At 45.6% G+C, this 21,836-nt stretch overlaps 1 protein-coding gene across 4 annotated transcripts in view; it reads left to right on the top strand.

Annotated features, from left to right (window-relative positions):
- LOC146174041 (uncharacterized) overlaps nt 1-21,836 on the top strand; it is a 264,164-nt gene that overhangs the window by 36,416 nt on the left and 205,912 nt on the right. For 2 of the 4 annotated variants that reach the window (XR_014701976.1, XM_084583976.1), the window contains 2 exons: nt 6,145-6,229; nt 9,637-9,852. Coding sequence is in view for 2 of the 4 variants with exons in the window: in XM_084583976.1 (XP_084440102.1) it covers nt 6,145-6,229; nt 9,637-9,801 (250 nt within the window). In the remaining 2 variants the exon portion in view is untranslated. Of the gene's footprint in view, nt 1-6,144; nt 6,230-9,636; nt 9,853-21,836 lie in introns of those variants that run through there. The other 2 variants (XR_014701981.1, XM_084583977.1) reach the window with 1 other exon arrangement.

Genomic DNA, 21,836 nt, shown 5'->3' with positions numbered 1-21,836 from the left:
ATCCTATAGTTTCCCAGCTTCCTTCGATTCTCAGCAACCTTTGTTGGGCCACCCAACAACCATTTCCCAACGTATTGATATCAGCACCCATGCCCGTTTGCGCCACCGTCCGTGCAGCGTATCAGCCTCTTAGTCCAGCATCACTGACAAACAGGTGACCGACATGCTCCAGCGCAACGTGATCCACCCATCGCGCAGCCCTTGTGTGTCTCCGTTTGTCCTGGTAAAGACAAAACGCGGTTCCGTCCCATTCTGCATAGACTACCAGCGATTGAACAGGATCACGCGCAATGGGGTTAATCCTCTCACTCGAATCGACGGCGCCCTCAACTACGTGCAAGTAGCTTAGTTATTTACTTCATTAGACCTGTTTTCCGGTTACTGCCAGGTGCCGATGGGTCAAAAATCACTTTCGTCACTCCCGATGGGCTGTATGAGTTTATTTTCATGGCATTCGACTTGTGCAATCCCCCCGCCACACTCGAGCGCAAGATGAACAACCTACTCAGAGGGCTCAAATGGCACATATGCATTTGTTATCTGGGTGGGGTAACCTTTTTTCTGATTTTTTATGTCACCTCCAGCGCCTTGATACTGTTCTGCGATGCCTGACCAACGCTGGCCTCCACCTAAATTTAAAGAGGTGCCACTTCTGAGCTCGGCAGCTCACCATTATCGGACTGTAGTCTCATAGAATGGCGTTATTTCGGGCCTAAATAAGTTGCGAGCTACGGCAGAATTTCCCAAGCACACTACTGCGAAAGAACTCCGCAGGTTATCCACTTCCGCCGCTTCGTTCGCAATTTCGCAATTTCGCGTCACTATCATCGACCCTCTACCAAGTTTCTCTTCTGTCCAGCCACGAAGTTCCAGCCTGGTCGCCACGCTGTCATTAAGCTTTCGCCACATAACGGTACCTTTTGACAACTCCGAAAATCCTGTGTGGTTTCAATTCTTCTCGTCGGAAATTCGCACCGATTCCAGCGGCGTCACCCTTGGCGGAAAACTCACTCAATGGAAGTCATGCTTTGACGAGTATGTTGTGCTTACGCCAGCCAACCCCAAACAAAGGCTGAAGCTAACTAATCCGTCATCGAGAAAGAGAAAGAGTTCTCCCCTGCCGTCTGAAGCATCTCCTTCTATATCCATCCTGCACAATTCGTCATTTGAGCCCACCGATACAATTTCCAAGCAACTCAGAGATGCATGGATCACTTCACTCCTGGAATATCGTTTGGCTGCTCGTCACGACCTCCTCCCCGCGCTCTCTGCCGCCACTCCCACCATTTCGCCATAAGAGACAAGTTCTTTACCGTAGGCATTATCTTCAGTATGGTCGCAAGGTGCTGTTCATCATTGCGACTCACCTGGGTTCTGCAGTTTGCTCCCACTGCCACGATGGTTCCCACTGTGTCCACGCCGGCTTATTGAAAACCTTCACCTACCTGCTACAGCCGTACTACTGGCGTGGGATGTAGCGTTATGTTCACCGGCTTATCCAGTCCTGCACCAAACATCAGCACCGTAAAACCCATCTCGCCCGCCTGCCGCTTCTCTGCAGCACAGTACCTCTCCAGCCCTTTGTGCGTGTTGCAATTCACCTGACGGCCCTCTTTCTACCACATCAACCGGCAATCGCTGGATCACAGTCGCAATCGATCACCTTACACGCTACATCAAAACGTCGTATTCACCATTCACTACAGCCTTCAACATTGCCTCCTTCATATTCCATTGTATCATTCTTAAACACGGGGCTACCAAAGAGTTGTCGAGTAACAGACAGCTTTCCTATCTGAATTGGCAGTAGCTCCCCTTCAGGAATGTAACATCATTCACCGCAGCACCTAGCCGCGTACCATCCGCAGACAAATGGCACGGATGAGCGTTTCAGCAGCAACCATGGCGACATACTGTCAATGCACATTGCTTCCGACCACTACACTCGGATCGCGTTTGGTTTAGTTTGGTAAAACTTTATTTCCCACAGTAGGGGCCTTGGAGGACACTCGGCTAGGCACCAGGTGTAGAGGGCAGCTCCCACGTCGGCACAGAGAGCCCGAAGCTCTCCGCCGCCGCGCGGGCCTCCTGGACAGCCCGAAGCTGATCATGTAGTGAAGCACTTTTTAACACTTTGTCCCAATGTTCCTTGTTCTTGGCGTAGGCGTCGCTCGATGCACAACCACGTTCTCACATTCAATACCTATGCTCATAATTCTTCCACTGAAACAATAACCGGAATCTCTATATTCCTCCTGTACGGCCGTGAGCATTCTTGTACAATAGATACGCTTCTTGGATACCGACCAAATGCTTCCGAACTTAGGACTTTCCCATTCAACTTATGTTGCATAATGTCGCCAGCTTGCTTGGTCCTTCACTGCACACGCCTAGAAGTAGCAGCAGAAAACCACCCGCGGATCATCTGCAGTAGGACCGCCGGGGTGGTGCATGAGCTACTGGGCTCGGCTGCTACGCCTGAAGAAGCGTTATCGAACTCCTGCCGCGGCGGCCGCTTTTCGATGGAGGCGAAAAGTAATGGGCCGTGTGCTGTGCGATGTCACTGCACGTTAAAGTTCCCCAGGCGGTAGGAGTTTCGAAGCCCTCCACTATGGCGTCTCTCACAGCTTCAGCTGCTTTGGGCCATTAAACACCACAGACCAAACCAATCTGCAGTTCTTCCTGCTCACCGTCCAGACTCTTTGCTCTGGCTATGGGTACCTTTCTCCAGTTGCGGCCTTTTCTCAAACCTCAGGAAGTACCAAGGCCCTACTGCATTCTCGACTAAGCATTCCCGGTAAACTATCTCATCGAACCCCTCACGCCGCCCACTTACCACCGTGCCGCAAGCGTCGAATAAAACCAAAGCCACCTAGACTGGACAAAGCCTGCGCGCTCCTCCTCTCCACAGGGGTCTACGTCACACTAGTTGCCCGACTGCGAATGATAGTAGGAGTTCTGTGCAGCGCAGGGGGAGGCAACGCATGTAGGTGCATCGCACCTGGGAGGCAGCACAGGTGAATCTTTCAGCTCTATCTGGTTATGTTTATGTTAGGCAGCGAACGTGCTGACATTTCTCTTTTCCGACGTCTCGGATTTCGGGATTTAGGAAGTCAAACTGCTTTACCTTGGCTTTATTGTGCGCGTTGATACCATGATGAACGTGGTGCTGAAGACAAGCACGCGCTTTTTGTAACCGCCGCGACATGGGACGATAGTGTCGGCCTGGATTACGACGGGAGCCCATAAGTCATTAGCGTTTGGTTTTCCCAGCAATGAAGCTCACCGGAAAGCTTGGAGCTCCTGCAAGGATTTTACTACAACCGTATACATTCCAAGCTAAGTAAATAAAATTTAACCCATTTCGATAGATTTAGCTTACACATGCACCATAAAACCCAACACACAACAAAAATATTTTGTAAATTTGAAAGTTTTTGGATAGTGGTTACGAGAGGATGATATTATATTTAAGTGTCGTCATGCTGGTATTCGCACTCAATTTTCATCAGCAAGACTTCATCACCAAGCTATCATATCCTAATAAACAAATGGTAAGAACCATGTAGCTCAAGCGCGGTCTCAGTGTCTTCGAAGTTCTCTAATTGGTCAGCGTACATTTCTTCTACACCTTCTTTTACAAGACCCCAGCAAGAAAGAGGGCGCGTCGGGAAAATGACACCGTCAAGGAAATCCTTAATGATTTCTACAGAGGCAAGCGAAGAAAAATGCTAAAATTCACCAAGCTAGTAAAAGTTTGCGACACCAAGTCCTCGGCAGTCACTGGAAACGAAAAGTAAACTCTTCGGGAAGGCAGCTGTCAGCAATTTGAAAATATTAAAGAATTGAAATAATTTAATGAAAGGCGCACAGCAATATAATGTTCATTATGGCTTCATGCTACTGTTTTGTACACCTCCATGAGTTTTGTTTATTTCGATATTTAACAAGGCATCCGCTTTCGAAGTGTACAAAAAAATACCGTACGCCTCCTTAAAAAGCCGCGAAATGCATTTGCACATTGATATCATATATTCTTGTGCTATATGCTGTCTGGGAACTAATGCTTGTGTTAATGTGATCTACAGTAAACTCAAGTTCAGTAATTATAGCAGTGGGATGGCTATTCCCAAGTTTTCACATGAAACTATAAAAACGAAGCACTTAGCTGCAATAGGAAGTGTATCGGAAGGACTATGAAAGAAAGCACGCATTATAAATTAGCGCGGAAAATACACCGAGAAACTATGCAAGTGGTTAGAAACAACTTTTTTTTGAAGCATTGCTATACCTATTGTACCTCAGATAGTACAATAATGCGCTGAAAACTGCCGCGGAACCCTTCCAGCCGCGAGCGGAGGCCAGCGGCGGACGGGCAACTAGCGTGACGTCTCGGAGCAAGCGGGGAGGCCTTGAGTAGTCTAGGTGGCTTTGATAGAACACAGTAGCTGCCTAAAATTATACTATGATTTCGGTATCATCACATTGCCATAAGCGCCAGGATGACGCCTTTTCGCCCGGGGGATGTTGTAGGGCAGGCATTCGGCTCCGGAATCTTCAGCGCCTGACTCACAAGGAAGACAACCAAGACAACCACAGAACGCTCGCTCTGACGCTCGTGCGTGTACTAGAAAAAGCCACGACTAATAGCCGGACGTTCTGTTCATTATTCGCGGCGTAGCGTCCTGTGGAAGATGTTTTATTACAATTCTTCTATAGTATTATCCATACTGTGGGGAGATTAAAATGAGTTCAAGAAATCGAAATAATACCCAATCGGTGACATAGAGCTAGGACATGTGGCTCATCTTCAAACTTCTCCCTATCGTTTCACCTCCTCAAAACCTTCTCATGGTACGTTGCGTCTGCCTCGAGCATAAATTCGGCCTTGCAAACTTGGAAAAATCATTCTATGCGGAGGCTGAAAGAGCCATTATTCTCGAATTTTTAAACGCAAGATATTTATTCATAGTCGCTTCGACAGGAGTAATTCAATTACAGCAAGAATGCTTATTGCAGACCACAATAATTTTTATGCATCATGCAACGTAATTGGAAATTGAAGCATTATGCATTGTTATAATCACTGATTTCCGCAAGGCAATAATTATGCTTTCATATGTCGGTACAAGCTGGTTCGTTCCGCAAAAGCATTTCTGTATGTTCCTAAAAGTAGGCATTTTGACCTTTATTGTTTCCTTCGCCGCCATAGTGACACATAGTAGCAGCCGGAACCCAACGCTGTATTTTTAATTATATCTCAAAAATGGGTAACAAGAAATGTAGAAGCTCAACTCTTCTTGAACCATTTTTCAGGAGCGTCAGTCATCGGCTGCAGCCGCAGTCGATGCTGCCTCTGCGACCTTCGCACGCTTCCGCGCTTAGTAAGCTTTTCGGCAACGGACTAGTCTGATTCCTCGTTGTCCGATGGTTTCACCAACTTGTCTGGAACGGCTGTGGTATCTATATTTAACGAGATGGCGTATGTGTTGAACGCCTCGCCTTCAAAAAACGGGTCCGCGCGAGCCATGGTCCCAGGTTTATTCCGGATAAACGAAAAAGTATTGAATAAAAGCAAACATCGGGCGCTACTGCATTGGAAACATTCTGTTCATGCGCTCGACAATAGAACACCAAAAATAAAGCATAAATAAGGTCAAGGCTTTACAGCAGCAGAACAAAATACACTGCGGGATGACCAAGATACTTTGTTGGGTACTTATTCATTATTAATATAAACAGCGCGAACACGAAGACAAGGGACAAGAAACAAGAAAGCCACAGTACATGCGCTTGTACTGTGGCTTTCTTGTTTCTTGTCCCTTGTCTTCGTGTTCGCGCTGTTTATATTAATAATGAACTGCGGGATGAATAGGGCGAGTAATAGGGCCAAAGTGCTCACGGCGGCACAAGAAACATTCCTCCTCGCGTGGCAACAACTCACGCAAATACGTCTCAGCCGTGCACTGGCAATGACTATGTTCACGCAGATATATAGTTCTACTCGTATTTTTTTACTATCATTTTTTTAAGCAAGAGTATTGTATGTTAATGGCGATTATAAATTCAAAAACTGTATGATGTCCCATGGAGGAGAAAATAATATCATCAATGTTTTTTTGTTTTTTTTTATCTTTGATGCAGGGCAGGAAATGTAGAAATTACCCTTGAAATGCCACCCGTACAGCCTGTGCCACATCGTCTACCTATGAGAACGTGCGGAAGCATGGTACTCTGATATTTCTTGCATTCTGAAGCAATGAAATGGTTCCCCTATTTCAAACTCAAGCTTTTGTCAAGCGCCAGCATTGACGCTGCATGCCATCTGAACATACTTTTACTTTGCTCTGATGATAACTTACTGATTTGATCGATAACTGTATGTAAATGAGGTTCGAAACAGCTTTTTTACTCCTTATAAAATAGAAGCATTGTTCTTTGTGGCGACAGATTTCTTATCAGTGAACGGCAGGTAACCAGACAGTAGCGTCCGTAACTGTAGTAGTCCGCAAAACAGTCCGCTTTCACTTGGCAGCCTGCCTCTTGCACTTTATTCAAACCATCTCCTGGGCGCCTGGGCGGGTACTTTGAGTTTGTTTAGTTATCGAAGTGTCGCTATCTCACGCGACCTCGAGTGATCTGATTGTTCGAAAAGCCGGAATGACTACGGAACCGGAAGAGGTGGCAGCATCATGTTCACGCTTTTCCACCTATCAGATGACTCGAGGTCGGGACATAGCGACACTTTCGATAACGACGCAAGCTCGGAATACGGGTCTTAGTGTCATCTCATGAAATCAATGTGTAACAAGACGTGTCATGTAAATTAATATTTTTCTGTGCAATTACTTGTTTCTTTCATCTCCAGTATTGAAATTTACTAGTTGTCAGAAATTTTCTTTAATCACTGAGTGCCTAAAACATGCTATCAACTCGAAGTGGGGACTATACTCGGTTGAGTAGGAGGAAAACGCGTATTTTAAATCTGCCGTCATTGCTCTACTACCAAGATAAGGCGTTGAGGAGTATTCTATAATGCGTGTTTTCGTACGGCCTAGGAACTTTAACAGCTTCTAGTTCACTGCTAAATGTCGATTGACGGATTACATTTAGAAAGAATATCGTGATCACCGTATTCACCCAACAATTGCTCGCTCTGTATATTATTACTTGAACTCTTTCGAGACCTACAAGGCGTCAGAAATTAAAGCGAGTACCACAAACAGCCAAATCTCAGTACGAACAGTGCCACTAGCCGACGTGTGATATGCCTTCAGCTTACGCTATACTGGTTCGAAGTATTGATGCGGTCGGAGAGTCTAGGAAGCCTTGGCGGGTACTCGCCGGCTGTCCTGCCTTTCCATAATTTCACTTCAGCTGATCAGTTCGAGAGTACCTCACTTCAACTTGTAGGAAACGTGGGAGTAATAGCACTCATTCAGTGAGATGGTACAGGAGGGTGTCGTCAAGTATGCGTTCGTGACACATGAGCAGTCTTTAAGGCGCTCGTGTGGTGCAGTATGAATTGCACTCGTGGTACACAATAAAGGCACGCATTAAAAGTTACATTTGCATTGCGGCGCATAAAGCTAGGCGCATGAGGTGGGTGCACCTAAAACCGCTGTAACGATCGAATATTTAGGAACGACTGACCCGGAAAGGCGGTGGTCCGGGAGCAGTATCCGAACCAGGACGAATATTTGTTTATATGCAAAGTTTCTGAGAAAGCTTTATAGTTTTCCTTTGTGGCCGTATGGCTGCGCTTGGGTGGATGTCAGTAAGGGATTACTCTCTTATTAAAAAACGCAGTAACAGGGAACGGGCAGAAAATCAGCACAATGGCCTACAATGACGCAGGAAGCTGACCATGGATAGAGAAGGCGCATTGTGCTAGATGACGAAATATTCCACAAGTGTAATTATTTTTGATGCTGGAAACAAAGTTCTGCTGCCATGTACTGTCGCCTCCACTGTGGTTAGACGTCGTCTCATGTATCTTTTCTAAACAATCGCTCTGAACCAGAATATCCAGGAGTACCACTCACCGGCTCAGGAACCAAACGACGCTGTTCGATTCACGGTTCAACATTTTCTTTTTGAGCGTAATTAATTTTTCAGAACCCTTACGTAATAGTGCAAGAACGATATCATGACCTTGGAGGCCAATGAATAATTATGTTTGGATGTCTTCCATTGCTGGTTTTTTATTGTTTTGGGGTGCTTCAATTAACGAAATGGGGCGTTAGCAATTTCCCAGTCACCTATACCTCTACCACGCAGCGAATTCGGTTTCATGAGGTTTAAGTGCAACAGATGTAATATTGTGCTAATAAAAGAGGAAACGTTTGCGGTAGCAGGACTAGACCCAGAATGGCACCTGAGTACAAATGAGCACGATAGTTTTATGTATTGTCAGGAATTACAAGGGCACGAGGGCATATTCAGCTACTCGGAAACATCATCTCATAGTCTTCAGGGTAACGCGAAGTTTTCATGTTTCAGCGAGCACGTATATAAAATTACGTTCTGCGATATCTTTATCGAAAAATGTGAATAAATATACACCCAATTTTCAAGGCGGGTTAAACATACATTGATTGCGTCAAGGGTTGTCCTTCCGCTATATTCCAGATAAGAATATTAATCTGTTTTTGACGCAGTCTTACTAGAAGCACAGGAGAATTTCCGATACCATGTACTAGTGCCCCCAAAATAAAACGAAGCACACGAAGGAACAAACTTTCGTTTCGTGGCACACCCTGTAGGCGGGTGCGTATTGCTTCGATGTGTGGGAGTCAACCGGATGTTCAGCTTCATATTTTGTGTTCACCTCATCAGCAGCCAGGATGAAGGAGACCGCTTTTTCCCCAAGCCTGTGCTCCGCTTTGTTTTGTGGGCACTAGTACATTCGTTTCAAATATATTAACAGGCACAGGCTGAGTCCCCTGACTTTCTTCAGCAATCACAATGACAAATTTGCGAGGCCAATGCTTTTTTCTTCGTATAGTTTCATTTCGGAAAAATATACCCGAAGCGTTTATAAAATTATGAATAACAATGCACGCGCTAATCAACTAGTCAGTGGAAGATTAAAGATAGGCTTGCTTACGAACTTCACTGTTTTTCAGGCTACCAATAACGCACGATCGGATTTTCAGCCGTCTTAAGCCACTATTTGTCAACCGAGGCATAATCATAGGTTGCTAATAAATATTCCTGGCTGCATAGCTTACGTCCTCTTTAACAGCTCAAATATAAACGTTAACATCGCAGAAGAAACCCCAGCGTTGCTTTGAGCCATAAAAAGAAGAAATGCCTGTTGGATCGTTATGTTATTTGACAACAAGTAATGATGCAAAAGTAAGCTTCCAAGCATTGCAGCCTGCCACAATTAGGGCTTGAATGGAGCAAAAGGACTGTTTTTTAATCGATGACTAATCTTTTTAAATATTTAGTTGCACAGTGGAGAGCAATGATAAATTACAACGCCGGGAATCTAAAATTGTATATCCAAACTTAGCTGCTACTACTGTTCCCAAAACGTGCAGTTAACTTTGAAATCGCCCCTGTACTGTCTGGATGTGCATTCTTCAATGAAAAGTATAACTTAATTGCCTTTTCTTGCTCCTGATGCAGTGCGACCCCACAATTCCAGTAATTCAGTGCCCGCCGAAGTGTCCCTGCTTTGGTGTGCCAAACCACCGCCTTTACGGAACGTGCTACATGCATCAAGTGCCGCATCATTACGCCTTCAATGGTCACTTTCCTCGGCATCAGATGCACTTCGGACAACGAGGATAAGCTACTGCAGCAGTCAAAAATAAGAAATAAAATATTTGTTAAAACAATTTACTCACAGTTTTTTTTATTTGCATAATTGTTCAGCCGGAAGGTTTATTTGCTCTGAAATAAATTTGAACTGGTGATGACTGGATGAGGAGTGAATGATGGCGCAGCAATTAGGGGTATAAAACGCTCTACTGACTTACAGGCCATGAATCTGACTTCGAGCAACAAGCACGTGCAGTTTTGAATTTTATTAAAACTTTTGTAATTTGTGTTTGGATCGAATAGGTAAAGTTCTCCCATTAAGGAAAATAAATCAGCGTGCAATATTTTATCATTCTTTTACAATAGTTTAAAAACACACCCTGCAGATTTTTTTATGATTAGTTCTACGTTCTAATAGCAGCAAAACTGACTGAAGCAAAATGTTCATGCTCATCGCAAGCTTAAACCAACATATTGAACATCCTTGTCAAAATGTTGACGTAACATACAATACTCCACAATCTCCATACATTTATTTCGTAAAGCGCAGCTCGCTGATTTCCTATGACAGCCTAACTACTCCCCACAAGCGCTTCAAGGTTACTGTCAAAATTTATGCTCAGTTTTCAAGGATAGACAATTCCCATCAACATCAGCGGAACAATGTCATGGTGTCTCACAGCGGCATCATTCTCAAAAGAGGATCCAGAATAGTACATTTGGAATCGCGGACTAAGTCAGCCACTCCAGCACACTTGGGCGGCATAAAAATAACAAGCTGCGGAACAGGGCTTGATAGCGTCATTAGTGAGTTTCTCTTCCCCATGTCGTCCCTTATTAGGCTCGCCTATATAAATTATCCTGGATATTTCTGGCGGCCGGCAAGATGAGGCGAAGAGGTTTAGTGGTAAAGGGTAATAAAAACTAATACAAATTCAAAACGACTGTCCCCACATGGAGCTTCACTGCTGAAGCGCATTCTGGCAACTGCAGAAGCGTATTGTTACACATCTTCCCTGATCCTATATTACGCCCAGAAGATGGGCGTCGCGTAGATTGATTGAGCATCCGCCTAACCTCGCCTATTGGAAGACATAGGGTTCCTCTATTTTTGAAAATTTAATGCTGCTTTCTACCAGTTACTGTAATTTGTCCCAGCGCATTTCCTTATTACGATAGTCCAGCAGTACTAAGATTTTTAAGCTCACTATTTTTTTCAAGTTTTCATGAAATCAATTAAATTATCAACCAACTTGTTCCTCTATATAAAACTGGCGTCTTGGGGAATGTTGCTGTTGAAAGGTTTAAGCTCAGTGTAGCAAAGTAGGCACTGCAATAAACGTACAACGACTTAGCAACGACAGCAACCGCCCTCTTCGAGTGCATTACCCAAGCTGTAGATAAATTAGGCAGGGATAAAAGAAATCATACCACATATCGCTTTAGAAGGTCTTAAATATAGTGCCGGAGGATGGCTTCTGCGCCTTGCGCTGGACGTGTTGACCACACCCAATTCGGGACATTACATTCTCAGAAGCTAGCTGTGGTTGGCATTTTGGGTGAATCCCTGAAGGGCACCCCTACTTTCTATCAGAATTTCGGGCCTGCATAAGGAGCTGCAAATAACAGTGCCCTTTACGCCCACCGAATATTTCACCCTCCTATTCTCTTTTCTCCGACACTTTATAATCGTTCATCCTGTTTTCTACAGTGAAGGGTAGCAACCCGGTTTCTTTTCTCGGTTAACCTCTCCGCTTTGCTTCTGCTACTTCTTCTCACGGTATGCATCATGTCTCTCTTTAACGCACCTCTTTCTAAATGTGCACTTTAGTCTAAAGGAAAAATGCCAGGGGCTTCGCATTCTCCGATGTTGTTTCTTGCGTTGTCACTTTTCAGCCTTCCAAGAACCTTGCAATGCGATGAACGCTACACTTTGTCCTCCTACGTTAGGATTCAATGAACCCTACATGGGCCTTTCTGATGCCTGCTGAGCACCTGTAGTGATATCGCTTTCTCGGGATTACCTTTTCACAAAAAGGTCAAGCAAGCATTCATCTTTCAGTGGAATGCCCGTGGACTCTAGTCCAAGATTTCAGATATTCGACGCTATGTTTACGAAAATAAGTTCCCTGTTCTCGTTATTTGCGAGCCGAATCTACCAAATACATTGCGAACACATTGCGAAGTCGTCGTCTACGTACGACGTGAACTAACATATGTGCTCCACTCTGTTCCCCCGATTAATGACAACCAGTATGTGTGTTTGACCGTGAAGTGTCGCGCCCTGACATTTACGCTAGTGGCTGCATACCTGGCACCATCAAGTCACTTCGACGATGACAGATTAAGTGATCTTATAGCCATCACTTCTGGACCATGGATAATCACAGGTGACTTTAATGCTCACCACCCCTTTTGGGGAGGCGTTCGGATGAACTCTAAAGGCAGAAAGCTTGTGTCCTTCGCCTCTGACAATGGTCTACTCTGCCTTAACGATGGAATGCCGACCTATATTAGAGGTGTTAATTACAGCAGCTGCTTGGATTTGACTTTCGTTTCACATTGCCTTACAAAACATGTCCGGTGGTTTACAGAAGTAGAAACTCATGGCAGCGACCATATCCCAATCTACCTCAACATTACCGGCCATTCGACATCTCTCACAGCGACACGTATGCGGCGTATTGATTGGACACTTTTTAAAACTAATATGGAAGATACTTGCACCCAAGACTTGTCCACAAGTCTCGAACAAAAAATTAAGGACGCTATGGAGAGTGTAACCTGTACCTAGAACCCTGTCGCAAACTACACAGATTTTGACTTTGAACTACAGTGACTACGATCGCTTCGGCGCAGGGCGGAACGTAGATACCGGCTCACAAAGTCTCGCCTAGACCTCACATACGCAAGGCGCATACAGAAAAAGATCCAGCGCAAAATTCAATCCCTGGAGTCTAACCGCTGGAGGACATTTTGTGAAACTCTCGACCCACGGAAGTCATTGTCACATATCTGGACTGTCATTCGCGGCCTTCGTACATCACCTCAACAACGACACCCTTTCAAATCAATCGCGCTTCACCAGAGATGCAGTGAGGTCGACGTAGCCGAAGAATTCTGCGCAAGAATAACAGGACCTTCAAACACACTCGCGCCACAGCAGTGTAGTGATGTTCCGCCATCCAGGGATTCACGGATGGATCTACTGCTCACACTGGAAGAACTTGACGCGGCTCTCGCTTGTTGTAAAAGGTCATCTTCGCCAGGGCCAGATGATGTTACGTACTCTGCGCTTGCCAATCTAGGCCAAGAGGCTCGACGGGCTCTCTTGTAGACATACAACAGGTCATGGAGCGACGACAAAGTTCCTAGTGAATGGACGACAAGTGGTATCATTCCACTTCTAAAACCCGGAAAATCACCGCTCGATATTAATTCATACCGCTCCATTGCGCTCTCTAGCTGCGTCGGCAAAGTAATGGAAAGGATGCTATTAGCACGCATTGAGTGGTACTTGAAACGACACGAAAAATATCCAGATTTCATGTCTGGGTTTCGACGCGGCCGCTCCTCTATAGATAATGCCGTAGACCTGGTTACGTCAGTCAATGTCCAAAAGAATCTGAAAAGATTGACTGCGCCAATTGTTTTTAGACATTAAAGGTGCCTACGACAATGTAACGCATGAAGCCATCCTAGATGCACTGGAAACTGCTGATATCGGAGGACGAACTTATAGCTGGATACGCAGTTATTTTTCAGACAGGTTACTGTTCATCCAGACAGAGGACGGACGAACATCCTCACATAGAACCTCTCGCGGAGTTCCGCAGGGTGGGGTACTGAGCCCCACTCTATTCAATCTTGCGCTCATCGGCCTAGTCGACCTGCTGCCTCAGTCAGCTCAGATCTCCATATATGCGGATGATATTTGCATTTGGGCCTCAAGCGTGACTCGACCCCAAGTTCGTGACTACAAAAAGCGGCATCAATTGTGACGTCATATCTTCGAGTACATGGTCTTACTATCTCAACAGAGAAGTGTTCTGTGGTGGCCTTCACACGAAACTCAATGTCACAATACGCTAGTATACATAAATGGCAAAGCTATTCCTTATGAAAAGAGTCATCGCTTCCTTGGAATCGTCATTGATAGGAACCTCTCGTGGAGTCCACATATCAGTGGTATGAAGAAAAGACTTACCGCGATTGCCCATGTTCTCTCCTTTCTAGGAGGCAAGTCCTGGGGCGCGTCAGTGCACTCTATGCTGCAACTATACCGTTCACTTTTCCTGGGTTACATGCGGTACAGCTTTCCAATGTTCAATCATATTAGGAAGACGAACATCGAGATCCTCCAAAGCGTGCAAGCTCAAGCTCTCCGCATCTGCCTTGGATTGCCAAAAGGCACCTCAACGGCAGCAACGGTTCTTCTCTCCCGCGAGCATCCCATAGCTACACATATTGCTGTTGAAACCATGAGGACACATATACGACACCTCATCCGGGTTTCCCGTCACCAGCTGGCAACTATCCCAACAATTAGACCACATACTGCATTTGCCAAAACCATAGCAGCTCATCGCACCTACCTTCCTTCACAGTTCACTCCTGCTTCAAGACCGAGTTTACCCATATGGAGCCTACATGAACCGAAAGTTTACCTATCTATTCCGGGAGTAAAAAAGAAAACGGGTGTACCATTGCCTGCCTTGAAGCAAATGACGTTGGGTCACCTGTATTCTATGCACAATAATCGTAAACACGTCTACACCGATGGCTCAGTTGCTTCAACAAGCTCCGCGGGGTCCGTAGTGATACCGTCGAGGTCCATCGTGCTGAGGATCAAGACGACGTACCCCACCTCTTCAACTGGTGCGGAACTGGCTGCCTTACGTGCAGCTATTGAATACATCGGCCAGGAACTTCCAGGTGTCTGGTCCATTTTTACGGACTCGAAAGCAGCGCTTCAAGGCGTTCAAGCTACGCTACGTCGTGGATCACATGACCAACTAACTGCCGAGATCCGCGTGCTATACCACGACGCTACATCAAAAGGTCATGATATAATTTTCCAGTGGCTACCTGGACATTGCGGTATTGAGGGAAACCACCAGGCAGACCAAGTTGCCCGTTCTGCAACACAACGACGGAACTACAGTGAACATTCCTAAATCTAGAGTTGACGCAGCTTGTCGACTTCGTTCCTCAGCGGCGGAGCTAACGCTTTCAGCCTGGAACAAAGGAGAATTTTCCAATCGACGCCTCAGGAAACTAGACCCTGGGCTGCGCCTTCGTGTTCCCCTTAACAAAGGGCGGCGCGAAACAACACTGATGTGCCGTATGTGGCTCGGTGTTGCATTCACCAAAAAATACGCTTATGTGATGAGAATGGCGGATAGCCCTAACTGCGAAAGCTGCGGCTGCGAAGAGACCACACAGCATCTCCTTTGCGAGTGCCCTGCTTTTTCAAGCGAAAGTAATGCGCTGCGTTCGGCTCTGGACCATCTTGACAGCCGTCCTTTCACAAAGGAGAAAACCCTCGGCCCATGGCCACAGAAGGCGTCTAACGGCAAAGCCTTCAAAGCACTTAGGTGTTTTATGAGAGACACAAACTTGATTGAGAAACTGTGACTGCGCTCCTCGCCGCCTTACCTTTCCTATCATTCTCTTCTTTCTCCTTTAAACTCCTCATTCCCCTTCCCCAGTGCAGGGTAGCTAACCGGAAGCTTTCCTGGTTAACCTCTCTGCCTTCTCTCTCTTTCTCTCTCTCTCTCTCGATCCGATAGATTTCCAAGCTAATTATGTCCTTTTATCGAGTATTGCGAATAATTAATAGTTTATTTTGTGGGTCTCTCCACTATCAGCGTTGTTTGCGATGCTGTCTGATCGGTTACTGCATTTTTTTTAAAGGCGAAGGCGTTTCTTGGCTCATAGGCTGTGAAAATTCGCGCAGGAAATATTTGCAGAGATTGTCCTCACGAACGAAATCGGGAATCGAACCACTATTCCTCTTACCTCCGTCGTGCGCGCAAACCACTACTCTACTCCGTGCATGTGAGAAACCGATCACATTTTTTTATTTCTCGCCTGATGATGAAGTAGCAATGATAATAAAGAGGCAGTTTGCAATAATGATACTTATAATAGCAGCAGTAATCACACTTTACTTAGTGATAAGGACGTGTATTTTTAGACTGAATACATAATTGTGATGATAGTAGCAATATTATTATTGATGATTAAAAAGAGTCCCACGAAGATTTTGCTCCCTTTTGGTTGAGCAGGGCTAAACAACAGCAATTTTTCATATAGTCCCAACCTTCAGGAAGGCCTTAGGCCGCGCTGGGAGATACCAGCGCGGCCAAGATCAAGATCAACCTTTTAGTAGAGCGGCCTACGGCAAAGTATTGTGCTGAATGATCTGCAAGGCACACAGTGTTAGTAACGCGTCATTATATACCTTGTTAATTATTGATTTTGGGAAAACGTGTGAACGTATGAGCGATAAATCATTGCACAAAATTGCGAGCTTTTTTCTTTCCACCAAGATATTGTTTGCTGAAAGTATTATTTAATGCGTGAAAAAGATGTCTCGCGCAGTAAAAAGCTTCCATGTGACAGTGGCACCTTTTCAATATCAGCAACGCATTTCAGATAACAAAATTCGTTCTCCCCTGCACAGCTCTCTTCTCTTCGTCGAAGCATTTTGTGCGCACTGGGCAGTGGTTGAAGTGATAAGCTAGTCACATGAGAGCTTTATTAACTCTAAGTCCAAAAAATAAAGCCACTTTACTCGTAGCTTAATGGAAACAACATCTGGCCATTTTTCAAGGCGATGTAGACCTTTTGCATGTACACTCCTTCTCAAGGCAATAAATGAAGGCACAGCTAATTATTTAGTGCTAAATAAGGAACTTTGGGGCACAGAAAACACTGAAGGTTTAGGATAGACGAGTTTTAAAAGCTCTGCGCATTGGAGTGGGCTCACGCACACCGTGTTTTTAAAACCGGGGTTGCATTTACAGGAATAACGTGCAAGTTAGGTTTTTAAGGGATAGCGTACAGTTAGTTTTTTAACAACTACACCAACTGCTCAATACCCCAAATAGCTAGCTTTACAGCTCTGTAGCATTTGCTCATTTATGGCTCTTTTATTTCGCCGTAAATACAGTTCTCGTCGCTTATGCAGAACAGGATGTTTGGGGCCGCTCTCGGACGGCTCAAAGTGGAAGGCCAGATGGAGCGTTAGCAACGACTGTAACAATGCGTACCTCAAAATACGCATCTGTCGTGCTCTGTGGATGCTTGCCAGTCCCAGCTGAGTGCCGTGAAAACTTCAGTTGACGTCCGCACCTCTGTGTGACACGTGGCTGTTTGCGCCGATAGCGCTAATTCTGACGTTGCGGTTTCGCCTTTATCCTGGTACAGCTGTAAAATTCATTCCGCTGCAGCGGCAACAATCAGGTTGCTAATGAAAGATACAACTCTCATATGGCTTCTAGCTTCGATTTCGCAGAAGCTGACAGCCATATACATAGCATAACTCTAAGTGGTAGAAAGTTACTTTTGAAAGTTATTTAACAAGCATAATAGTTAACACGGCTTCTCATGACCGCCATCACTTAGACATACACTTTCAAGCTCGATAATTGTAGTCCTAAAGCTTGCCCCAATTATAAAAAAACTCTTGGTAAAAGCTTGGGTACAGCCTATAAGCTGACGCCATAGCATGCGTGTCCTCGTGGCACATGAAGTGGATATTGGCACCGCGCTATGTCACTAAACCGGCGCCCTTTCGAGGGAAAGGGCTCTTGTCGCTCTCGCTTAAACGGAGCTACAGTTTATCACCGCATAAAAAAATACGACGTGTGAATCCACTTTTTGTCATTGATAAGCTAGCACAGAATTTGGGCAAGTGTTAAGTGTCTAGAGTTCGTCTAGTTTTGTCGAGAAAGGAATGGCGTAGTGTCTTTGTGACTGCTTCATGAATATCTACACCTGCAATTAACAAAACAGATGGATGCACACATTTAATCTGTTCTAATCTCTATCGCAGACTAGCCTCCAATTTTACAAGCAGGTGGGTGCTAAAAGACAGAGCGGGAATGGAGTGACACCGTTTTGAATGCTGCACAGAAAATGCTAAAAGTGTATGCTTCTAATGCTATAGATTAGTAGTCATACAATCACCTTTAGCTGTGTATAAAACTTAGAATGGTTCAACGCTGCCGAACACAATATGGAGCAAAAGCATTAGCTGCGGGTGACCGAGCGTTCTTCCTCTTCTTCTTCCGCAGCGCACATATAAAATCCAGCCTTAACCAAGCCGTATGAACGTGCCTTAGTGGCCTATAGGGGTAACGTGAATGTCACGGTCCTGGCAGCTGATTCTGACATAACCGTCCCATGCGAAACGAGAGACCCAGGTTGGAAGCTCCTACCAGGGGACCACAAATACGGACAGGGACACGAACATGGCACACAGCGACGAGTGGTTATACCAAGCGTAGCATTGTTTTCGCAATAAAAATGTGAATACCTCTAAAGCTACAGACTGCTAGCCATGTAAACTGATTAGGCTGGCTATAGAAAAGTGTATGCTCTTGAAGCTTTAGACTAGTAGTCATACAGTTACCTATAGCTGTCTATACAAATATATATATCCCTCTAATACTAGACTGCAAGTCATTTAAGATGTTTTAACTGGCTACAGAGAAGTGTATGATCCAGAAGCTATACACTAGTAGCCATACAGTTATCTTTAGCTGTCTATATAAATGTTAATAGAGGTGCGAATGCCTCTAAAGCTACAGACTAAAAGCCAGAGGGACAATTTTACGTACCTCAAAAAGTTATGCTCCTGATACTCTACACCTGTAGTTATACAGCTACATTTAGCCGCCTATAGAGATGTACAGTCGTGAGCAGCCTTGTCTAGAGCGCGCCGACGGGGCTCTGCGGAGCAAGTCAGCGACATCAAGCGTTAGGCTCTGGGTTTGAGCTATGCGTCCTATGCGCATGCGCGGCAAACCAGAAGGATACCTGCTCATAACTTCCTCATCCAGCCCTGCCTTGCAAGTACCTTTCTTGCCGCTAGGGTCACATTGCCTGCATTTGTGATAGGGTGCCTCGATTCGCGCCTGCTCTTCGCATCGAGGCACCCTAATTTGTCAGGTTGTGACGGTCGCCAGAGAGTCGCGATGACGCACTGTTTCTCGAGTGCAACGAGACGACCAGGCAAGCAAGAACGACTGATAGCGAATTAATGCGCATTCCTGCATACGCACCACTCATCGCCTCTGTACTCTATCGTGGAGGAATTCAAGTTCCTATATCTGTATGCCAAATGCTGTGTCCCTTATAGCTTATAACCCGGCCCAAAAACACGCCATCAAACGAGACGCCTGCAACTCATGGTGCGTGGTCGTAACCTTATACGAACAGGACGAAAACAGACACCAAACAACCAACTAGGCCCGATTCTCGCACTATTTGCTATGGTGTATGAAGCGCGCGATCATCCGCTATCACTCGCAATTGCTTTTGAAACGAGCGATCACCCGATATCACATTGCACTTGCCTAGCCGCTTCGTGATTCGCACGAAAAGCGTTGGTTTGCAGGCCGCTGTTACATATTAAGCGCGTACCTGGCAGCATGAAGCGCAATCACTGAATGAAAATGAGGCCGGGAACCCACGACCAGGCACTGCTTTATTTTGGCCGCGCATGCGCATCGGACGCATAACTCAAACCCAGAGCCTAACGTTAGATGGCGTTGATTTGCTCCGCGGAGCACTGTCGGCGCGCTCTAGATAAGGCTACTCACGACTGTACATGCTTTTAAAGCTACAGACTGCAAGTCATATAAACTGTTTTAGCTGCTTATAGAATATTGTATGTACCAAAAGCTATAAACGAGTAGTCATACAGCCCTCTATGAGGGTACATATACTGTCGGTTCTCATCCCTCGAACGACTTGTCCTCTAGCTTGACTAAGATTTATGTGCTGTATACAGTGAGAAACCGTATGACATCAACCGCAATGCTTTATGGGAAGCGGATCGCGCCAGTCTTAGTATAACTGGTGGGAACACTGTCGCCGCATGGAAGTCCGCCTGCGTTCGGTACCTCCTGTAGAAGAAGGAAGGCGCACCAGCCGATGCCTCTTCCTTAGTATGCCTCTTCCTATACCTCAAAGGCTTCTTTGGAACTCAAAACACCAGTGACGAGGTCAGCGACGCAGAAGCACGAGGGGAGGATAGCAGCTCTACGATGTAGAGAGGCTTCAACTTGTTGTAAAGGGGAAGTAATGTTGCACCTAAAAGAAACGGGCTTGCAGTTGTCCCGAAGAGCACAGGCGTCATTTTGTGTTACCGAATGGCCGGCAAATGACTCGCGGGCAGCAGTGCGTGCTGAAACCATAAGAAACGCAGAGCATCTTGGTCATGCCGCTGAAAAGCGAACTGCAGAAAAACGCTTAGCACGTCAGCGGAGAGGCCTATCGGGTGCAGCGGCAAAATCACCAGCTTCGTCACCATATCGTCCCTAAGGTAAGCGGTCTTTCACTCGTGAGACACCATGCGAGTGCGACGACGCATTCAAGACGACACGCCTCCGGGTTGTTGCAGATTACTCTGGAATTGCAGATTTTTAAGACATGTAATAAACGTAAACTCCGAGATACTGCTCGCAAGGTACTTTTCCTGTATACCCGTCCACTTCGTATTACCTGACTGCTGCGCCGTACTCTTGAAGCAAGTCGGCACCAACGCCAAGGCACTGAACCAGTGGGTACTGTAGCGTGAGCGCCACCGAAAGATTATCACCGAGGCTAGCATCCAAGGTCTTCTCCGCTAGTGTGACTTGTGCCGCACATTTTGCAGCTTAAATGTTCTTGGGAAAGCTTTCTAAATCTATGCTGTCTTGACAAGCGCTCGTTGAAGGGTCACATATGCCAATGCCTTCCAGCTCCCAGAAACGGTGGAATGTATCCAGACGTCTGCGCCGACAGAGCTCGTTCGAAGCACGCAGGCTTTCACTACTTGAGGTAAATTACTTCCATTACCTGAATCAGGGCCTTGCAAAGTATAACCAAGTCTTTTATCGATGGCGGCAAGGCCATTCCCCGGGTTTCGGCTCCATACACTGTACAACAAAGAAGGCACACCAGCCGATGCTAGCCGTTCTTTTACTGAGGTCGAAATCCCAACATTGCGCTCACACTGCTTCGCGAGCTCCATGCTCTCTCGCTTCTTCATTTTCGTCCTTCTCAACCATCACGCTCATATCTTCAATACCTTTGACCCATGGTAGTTTTAACGGTTGGGATTATGGCCTATTTTAACTTATTTAGGCATCGAATTGAAAATAAACATCCAAAGATATATGGCGTGACACACATTCACTTGTACACATGCGCATGTACACACGTGCATGCACGAGCACACGCATGCGCACGAAGTTTCTAAAGCTGACCATAGACAATGCCGAAGACTGCAATACATTAGAACACACCCGAAGTACGTCAATGGGCTATAGGCTTCTATAGCAGATTACAGCATTTTGGGCCAAACATATATAGCCGACCATACAAGGGATTTTCAAGGGATTTTCTATAGCTGACAATATATTGTTTATACGTGACTATAGAAAATGCTAATGTAAATGCTATATAGGCAAGCATACGTCTATGCAAACGGTTAAAGACTGCAATACATAGGGAACCATAAGTCTATAGAATAGTTTAAAGACTTCGATACAATAGACTAAAGCAAAACATAAAGACTTCCATTGGAGCGGCTAAAGATATTTGGCCAAATATTTATAGCCAACCATACAAGAGAGCTTCTATAGCTGGCCGTAGAACTTTTGTATGGCGCATGCATCGTAACGTTCCTACAGAGATCAAACCCCTGCGCAACATTACTTCCGGACATAATTTCTCACATGAAGCGGGCGTCTTTACCCAGCGCAGAACAGCACTAACGTCTTTATAGGCCTAGCCAACATATGGCAAGTGCAGTTCACGAAGCGCGAAGAGATAGCGCTCCTAATTTT

Source organism: Amblyomma maculatum, chromosome 11 (genome assembly GCF_055883805.1).
Source record: "Amblyomma maculatum isolate TAMU_Amacu chromosome 11, ASM5588380v1, whole genome shotgun sequence".
NCBI lineage: Eukaryota > Metazoa > Arthropoda > Arachnida > Ixodida > Ixodidae > Amblyomma > Amblyomma maculatum.
The sequence above is the reverse complement of the archived record's forward strand: the minus strand, read 5'-3'. Positions and strand labels throughout refer to the sequence as shown.